We start from the raw sequence: 8,284 nt of genomic DNA on the forward strand, positions 1-8,284 counted from the left end.
AAGTTGACGGTTGGTGTCTCCCTGGCCTGCTTCCTATCTTATTTTTACATTTGTGTGCACGTGTGCATGTATGTGTGCCACGGTGCCCAAGTAGAGGTTAGAGGACAGTTTGTGGGAGTTTGTTCTCTGCTACCATATGGTTCTGGAGCTAGGTCATCAGCCTTGGTGGCAAGCTCCCTTATCCACCAAGTCACTATCTTGCTGGGCCTCCATCTTATTTGTTGAGCTGGGTCTCTCACTGAACCTGAAGCTCTTCAATTTGTTTCGACTGGCTAGCCAATGAATTTCAGAGATGTGCCCATCTCTAGGGCTAGGGTGATAAGCATCACACCCAGATTTCACATGGGTACTGAGCTTCCTGAGCCAGGGCCTCATGCTTGAGCAGCAAGTGTGTCACCCAGTAAGTCATCTTGTTGGCCCCTCAATGACTTCCTGATAAGAACTGACACATATAATTTATGATTAATCTCATTTATTTAAGCGTCTCCCCACTGCAAGGATTTGATGAGAGAATACAGTGATGGGTATAAGTCTATTAACAAATTTTACAAAATATGTCAATGTCAGTCTCTTTCTGGTGTATCATGAGCAGTAGGGAAAGACAGAAGCAGGGGCTCAGAATCAGAAATTTAGCTGGGTGATATGGCACACTCTTTTAATCCCAGCACTCAGGAGGCAGAGGCAGATGGATCAACGATGAGTTTGAGGCCAGCCTGGTCTACAGACTGAGTTCCAGGACAATCAGGATTAAAGATAAGAATGCATCCAAGCACCTTCTTCCTGTTGTTCTATCTCCTAGATCTCTGAGAAGGATGTTGGTTTCTGATTGGGGAGGTAGCTCAGTGGTACAGCACTTGACTAGCATGTGAAAGGCCCCGAGTTTGATCCTAGCGCTGCTTCCCCTGGGTCACAACAGTCTCTTCATGGTGCTCTCGATGTATGACTCCAGCAAGAAGATGGTTTCATCTACCTGGATCTCACTGGCATCCAACCTGCGTGAAAGAGTGAAACAGTTGCCAGGGGTTAATGCTCATTAGTATAGTCACGATTGGAGGCTGGGCTGGGTGCGGAAAGAAGAGAGAACCGGGAGAGCCTTCTTCGTCTATATCTCTCCCATATCAGACACTGTGGAGCCGCTGAAGCCCCACAGGCAGCGTCTTACTTTTACTTACAACCATGAGAAAGAACAGCACTTTTAAGAGTTGTGTGCTTTAAAACCATGAGAAAGTGAAGAGTTAGTGTTAATCAAGAAGAGCGAGGGACTTCCCCAATCTGACAAAACCACAGCTAACATCACACTTAATCGTAAGAACTCAAGTTTCCTTCCTTAGATCAGGAACAACGCCAAGATGTCCTTTCCAGTCTTCTGCTGGAGGTGATAGTCAAGACAATTAGGCAAGTTAAAGAAAAAATAAAAAATTACTAGAACTAATAAATTTACACAACCCCTCTTAATGAATAAAAGGAAATGAAGATGGAGGCACATTGCTATGAAACTATGAAAGGTCTCATGGCCCAGCAATGAATTTGGATTTTATACTGTAAAAAAAAAATCAATAAATCATTTTAGCCAGGTGTTGTGACATACACTTGTAATCCCAGCACTCTGGAGGTGGAGGTGGTAGAAGCAGTAGAATCAGTCCAAGGCTAGTATGAGTACACGAGACCTTTAGTCAAGAAACATAACCCCTTCCAAATCAAAGGATGAGCAAACATATGCACAAGCAAGGAAGCCAATAAATCATTTCAACTAGAAGAGGGATGTTATCAACCACTTTAAAGACAATATTATTACCTGAGGGTTGGGGAGATGGACCAGAGGGTAAATTGTCTGCCATCCAAGTGTGAGGGAGGACCTGAGGTTGGAGTCCCAGAATACACATAAAGCCCCCCCTCCCCCCCGTAAGAGCATTGTGACACACCGTTTGTAAGATAAAGTTATTGCAATGCTCTAGGTAAGAGGTAACGAAGAATCAAGATGAAATGCCAGACTTGAGGCTGAAGTAAAATTCTCAGTACTTGGTGAATGACAGAGGACAGCCCTGGCTGTCCTGGATCAGGCTGGCCTTGAACTCTTAAGAGTTCTACGCCTCTGGAGTGCTGGGATTAAAGGTGTGTACCACCACACCTGGTAGGTTCAATTCTTTTAATTAGGCTAGGAAAGATGACGCTGCACTTAGGTTTGCTCACTAAATTGGAGGCGATTAGGCAGTGAATCATATTTGCTTGAAAGGCGTCGCCAAGCAGAGTCTGGACCCACCACTTACTTGTTAACGTTGCGTTTCAGCGTCTCCAGCTGCTGCCGCTCAGGGGCTGTGATCATCTCCTCTATCTCCTGCAGCTGCACCTCCTCTGCACCCGTGGCCTGCATTGATGCAATGATGGCTTCTATCCTCTGAGACTTTTCTAGTAGCCGCCTATCAGACAGACAGAGCTTTGACGTATTTCCTTATCTCTGAGATTCTCCTGCCCTCTAACTCAGAGGCCAGTTCCTTCCTTCTATATTTCAGCTACAGACTCTGCCCATATAACTTAATCACAAATGTAACTTTGTTCCTAAAACATTTATTGCCTCTTAGTTGCTCTTAAACTCTGGGGTCAAGCACATGCTTCATAATTTGCAAACTTATTTAATTGGGGGTACAGTCAACAAGTGTAAACTAAGGCATGGCTATGCCAACCCAAACCTATGACTCAATGCCATATACTGTGCATTGGGCTACTGTTGCCATTTCTAGAGCAAGTTTTCCCTCAGGCTTGGACCGTGAATAATGTAACTGAAAAAGTGTTGGGGCCCAGAGGTGCCGGGTAAAGGAGAACTGTCACCATGTGTAAGTGTTTTAGTTATTGGTTCAGTGGAAAATAACATAAAACAAGCTATGTCTGCAAGAGAGAGAGGAAAAGAGAAATGCAAAGGTTCAATGGAGAGCACACTCACCTGTTCTCCTTTGTTTCAAACTGCCGCCTTTCTATCAGGTTGGCTATGCTCTGAGGAAAGAGAAGACAGACAAGAAATGCCAATGGCTCTGTTTCATTGGTGTGGAGTGGACGAGGGAGGGGAGAAAACTGCACGGTTACCTTATAGCACCTGTGCAACAGCATCCTGGCGGCCGACAGCACATTCACGGTGTACAGATAGAAGGTCCTGGATGGCGCGTGGTCTGGGGTTTTAGGAATTTCCTGTTTGTCCGCAGAAATAAAGAGACTGTTCTTTGGAACTGGTAAAGTAAACACCCATCCACCTGGCACTCTCAGTCCTCATTTCCAAGACTTTTCTTTCCTGGCCAATCAGTAGTGATTCTGTTTATGACATAATCAGCCACAGGAAGCAGGGCGCCTGGCTTTCCATTTTTCTATCAGCATCCCGAATAAAAGGGAAAGCAATTAATATTTACTGAGGGATCTCTACACAGGCCAGGTGGATTGTATTTGATTTTCATAATAGACCTTATTTATTAATAATTGAGACAGTGTGATACTGTTAAGTGTATGCTGGCCTCAAATTTTCAACCCTTCAGCCTCAGCCTCCTCTGTACTGGGGATTATAGGTACACACTACCACAGCTGGTCCAAACCACGGTTCTTTTTTTTTTTTTTTTTAAAGATTTTTTTTTTATTTATTACATATACAATACAGTGTTCTGCCGCCATGTATGCCTGCATGCCAGAAGAGGGCACCAGATCTCATTTTTTAGATGGTTGTGAGCCACCATGTGGTTGCTGGGAATTGAACTCAGGACCCCTGGAAGAACAGTCAGTGTCCTTAACCTCTGAGCCATCTCTCCAGCCCCCCAAACCACGGTTCTTACAGCATCATCCACTGCCATTTTACAGATACAAAATGACGGCGGTTGACCTACTTGAAGTGACTCCAAAATCCATTCAACCTGCTTCCTCAAAGGGTCCCACCATAGTTCTACAAGAATCAAGATATGTTGAATGAGTTACTTACTCTGTTAAGATTTAAGGCTCTCAGGAATAATGGGCTGGATGGGACAGGGAAGTTAGAGCTGTGAGCTGATTTCCTGGGTGTTGTCTGTCTCTTATCAAGACAGTTAAACTATACAATCCTATGTGGGTTTGCTATGTCTGTATTAATCTTTCTCTTTTCTTCTGTTTCAGAGGTGGCTATAGTATCTGCCTGGGGACCCAGAGTAATTTCCTCAGGAGTTTCTCCTACTATGGCCAGCCATGCTGAACAGCAGCTACTAAAGCCGTGGCCACCTAGAGTGATGGGAAGTTCTCTACTAAAGCCGTGGCCACCTGGAGAGATGGGAAGTTCTCTACTAAAGCCGTGGCCACGTGGAGAGATGGGAAGTTCTCTACTAAAGCCGTGGCTACCTGGAGAGATATGAAGTTTTCTGAGAGCATCTTATACAACATGTCCTTTGCCTCTTTTGCAGGAATCATTGCAAAGTCCTCCACCTGCTTCTGCTCCAGGTGTTTCTTCTGCAACACCAGACGGAATATTCTGGCACAGCGAGACCCAAATCTGGAAGAACAAAGAAGCACAGGGTATACTTTAGCTCCTGGTCTCAGAGTAGGACTTACTAATCCACATGTGGGGTCAGGGGCAGAGAGGAACGGGGCTCAGAGTTCTTTTACAGCTTCAGAAGTTGGTAATGGTACTGTTAATCATAACTTGTCACCAACCGCCAACTCCATTGTGTGCCACAGATCTTGTATTCAGAGCTTTGGGTGCTGGTTAATTTGCCTAGCTAGGAATTAGTTTTATAGGGAAGACTAGTTCTACTGGAAAGATGAGACCAAGTATGGCAGGGTATACCATCAAAACCAAATTACCTGTTCAACGGGGTGTGGAGAGGAAGTGTCTGAGCCCACCCCCCATCAGTGGCCCTCTTACCTCTCCTGGATGACAGACTCCAGAGTCGCAGTAGCCAGGGATGCTAATGCCTTGTGGAGGTCTTTATGGAGAGGATTAAGGGCATTCAGTAATGTTTTGGCCTCATCATCATGAACTGAGTGTCATGACTAAATTCCTAATTTATAACTAAAAATTAAATAATACTTTGCCTTTTACATTTCATGTATGATATATAAGTATATTAACATTTGTAAGGGTTTTCTTTCTTTCTTTTTTCTTTTTAAATGAAACCAAATCAAAATGGCCATCATTTTATTAAGTACAGCGCCCTCTGATGACCGATTCCATGTTGGGAGACAGGACTGGGGTGGGGAGGGGGGTGGTGGGGGTGGCAAGAGGGAGGAGCACATGCAAACTGGGAACTAACTCCATTTGTAAGGGTTTTGCTTAAGTAAACTTATTTTTTATTTTTACTTTATGTGCATAGGTGTTTTGCCTGTGTAAGGGTGTCAGATTTTGGACACCCTCACACATACAGGCTGTTAGCTGCCATGTGAGTGCTGGGGATTGAACCTGAGTCCCCTGGAAGAGCAATCAGTGCTCTTAACTACTGAGTCATCTCTCCAGCCCCTCTCTTCTTTTTGTGAGACAGGGTCTTGCTATGTAGCCCAGATTGACTTGAAACATTTGACTTTTTTGCCTCAGGTCCAAACTGCTCCGAGGTAAGCAGTTAGCACAACTCCTCCCCTTTCCATCTCTCTGCCTCAGCTCTACCACCTTCCTTCTTCCTCTCCTGCAGAGCTGGTGATCTGTTCCAGCGCCTCGCACGATGTGCGTGAGGTGCTATGAGCAATGACAGATGTAGCACGATTAATAGAAACCCAGAGACAGATACTGCGATTTAACCTGAAGGTCAGAAAAGCAAAGCAGTTAGCCACTAGAGATCTCTTGCCTCTATGAAATCTTCAGATTGAAAGAAGGGCGAGTTCCTGTCTTAGCCCACCTTATATTCCTCTCTAGAGCTGGAATTAAAGGTGTGCACCACTACCACTGGGCCTGTATGGCTGACTAGTATGGCTGTTTTGCATTCTGTTCTTCAGTCAAGTTTTATTTATTAAAATACAAATTAATATCACTACAGACAGTCCCAGGCCTTTATATTTTCATTAATAAAACTCACAGAAAACTCACAGAAAAATTAAGAAAGTTATTTCAATTTTTGAACGTGTTTAGTATATTAGGCATTGACAAATTCCTTTCCTGTGGTGGCACATGCCTCTACTTCCAGCACTTGGGAGGTGGAGGCAAGAGGACCAGGGCTTCAGTGCTAACATCTAAGCTACACAGTGGGTTCGAGACCAGTTTAGGCTACGTGAGACTGTTTCAATAACAACAACAAAAACAACAACACCCCCGCCAATTTTTCCTAGGTTACCCCTCTGCTTCCTAACTCAGGGGTCCTGACAGAACAGACAGCTGGGAAGGATACTGATGACATACATTCCTCCACCGCTGTCGCCAGACTTCCCAATAAACTCTAGCTGTTAAAAGAGAGCGAATGGTGTTAATTGGTATAAAGTCTAGTGAATAATTTGTTGACCAATCTGGTCAAGACTCTGAAGCAGACAGCTCCTACTACAGTGGATATTAGGATTTAGTGGTAGAGATAAATTATAAACAGACCAAGTGGGTGGGGAGACTTACGGGGTCATCTGCCAACAGCGTAAGGTATTGATCGAGGATTTGCTTAGAGATGTTATAGCCAACAGGCAGGGACCTGAAGATCTGTGGAACAGAAGGGGATGCTGGAAGTGGGGCCTGGGAATGCAGAACTGTTAACATGTCACTCCAGATGTCCTAATTCGGATTGCAAACATAAAAATGTCTAAAAAATTCATATAAAAGAAAGGCTGAGAGGGACACATGCCTTTTAATCTTAGGACTGGGGAGGCAGAGGCAGGCAGATCTCTGACTTCAGTGACGGCAGGGCAACACAGGAAGTTCCAGGGTTGCCAGGGCTACATAGAAAGACCAAAACAAAACAAAACCCCAAACACAACAACAAAACAAAAACCGAAAAAAGAAAATTGAAGTATACCTCATTAGAAGACAGTGGCTGGGTAAACGGGGCACAAGAGGGAGTGGTAATCTCACTCATCCGGAGCATTGTCCGCACAATCTCGCTGCTTGTCTGAAAAAATAAACCAGAATTCAGAATTCACTGTTGCTGCCTCTGAGCCAGGGGCCACATCTGACAACCACCTGAACGATCGACCTTACTCCTTGCTGAACACTGGGTGACCCACTTAGACATTACCTGGTCCATTCGGTTTGCAACTGCACTCACAATTGCTTGGTCACGGAAGTGCTGGTGGAATCTCTCAAGGTTGACTTGCCAATAAATCCCATCATCTGGACTGGGCTGAGGAGAGAAAAGGAGAAGAAACATTGAAATACAGTGTAAGATTTTAGATTTTTCAACAAATAGACAAACCTTTATCTAAACCAACAAAAAGGCAGAGAGAGACTATCCCAATTAAAAAAAATCAGAAATGAAAAGGGGGACATAACCGCAGACACGGAGGAAATACAGAGAATCATCAGGTCATATTTTGAAAACCTGTACTCCACAAAATTGGAAAAGTTAAAGGAAATGGAAAACTTTCTGGATAAATATCACTTACCAAAATTAAATCAAGACCAGACAAGCAAATTAAACAGACCTATAACTGCTGAAGAAATAGAAACAGTTATCAAAAGTCTCCCAACCAAAAAAAGCCCAGGACCAGATGGTTTTAGTTCAGAATTCTACAAAACTTTCAAAGAGGAACTAATATCAATACTCCTCAAATTATTCTACACAATAGAAACAGAGGGAACATTGCCAAACTCTTTTTATGAGGCTACAATTACCCTGATACCCAAACCACAGAAAGACAATACCAAGAAAGAGAACTACAGACCAATCTCACTCATGAACAATTGATGCAAAAATACTAAATAAAATACTAGCAAATAGAATCCAAGAACACATCAGAACCATCATCCACCATGACCAAGTCAGCTTTATCCCACAGATGCAGGGATGGTTCAACAAACGAAAATCTGTCAACGTAATCCACCATATAAACAAACTGAAAAATAAAAACCACATGATCATCTCATTAGATGCCGAAAAAGCATTTGACAAAATACAACATCCCTTCATGATAAAGGTCTTGAAGAGAGCAGGGATACAAGGAACATACCTAAACATAATGAAGGCAATATACAACAAGCCAATAGCCAATATCAAACTAAATGGAGAGAAACTCCCAGCGATTCCACTGAAATCAGGAACAAGACAAAGTTGTCCACTCTCTCCATACCTATTCAATATAGTTCTTGAGGTCCTAGCTAGAGCAATAAAACACCAAAGGGAGATCAAGGGGATACAAATTGGAAAAGAAGAAGTCAAAC

At 43.5% G+C, this 8,284-nt stretch overlaps 1 protein-coding gene across 3 annotated transcripts in view; it reads right to left on the reverse strand.

Moving 5' to 3' along the window:
• Positions 1 to 843: 843 nt before the first annotated feature.
• Polr3c (RNA polymerase III subunit C) overlaps positions 844 to 8,284 on the reverse strand; it is a 22,437-nt gene continuing 14,996 nt past the window's right edge. For 2 of the 3 annotated variants that reach the window (XM_050124755.1, XM_050124756.1), the window contains exons 6-15: positions 7,143 to 7,247; positions 6,924 to 7,016; positions 6,530 to 6,610; positions 6,315 to 6,366; positions 4,865 to 4,925; positions 4,342 to 4,492; positions 3,079 to 3,180; positions 2,939 to 2,988; positions 2,268 to 2,417; positions 844 to 992 (exon numbers count right to left, since the gene is read on the reverse strand). In XM_050124755.1, coding sequence (XP_049980712.1) covers positions 908 to 992; positions 2,268 to 2,417; positions 2,939 to 2,988; positions 3,079 to 3,180; positions 4,342 to 4,492; positions 4,865 to 4,925; positions 6,315 to 6,366; positions 6,530 to 6,610; positions 6,924 to 7,016; positions 7,143 to 7,247 — 930 coding nt within the window. In that variant the 3' untranslated portion in view covers positions 844 to 907. Of the gene's footprint in view, positions 993 to 2,267; positions 2,418 to 2,938; positions 2,989 to 3,078; positions 3,181 to 3,922; positions 4,264 to 4,302; positions 4,493 to 4,864; positions 4,926 to 6,314; positions 6,367 to 6,529; positions 6,611 to 6,923; positions 7,017 to 7,142; positions 7,248 to 8,284 lie in introns of those variants that run through there. The other variant, XM_050124757.1, reaches the window with a different exon arrangement.

The sequence above is a fragment of the Alexandromys fortis genome, unplaced genomic scaffold (assembly GCF_014885135.2).
Source record: "Alexandromys fortis isolate MF-2015 unplaced genomic scaffold, M_Fortis_MF-2015_v1.1 scaffold_235, whole genome shotgun sequence".
Lineage (NCBI taxonomy): Eukaryota > Metazoa > Chordata > Mammalia > Rodentia > Cricetidae > Alexandromys > Alexandromys fortis.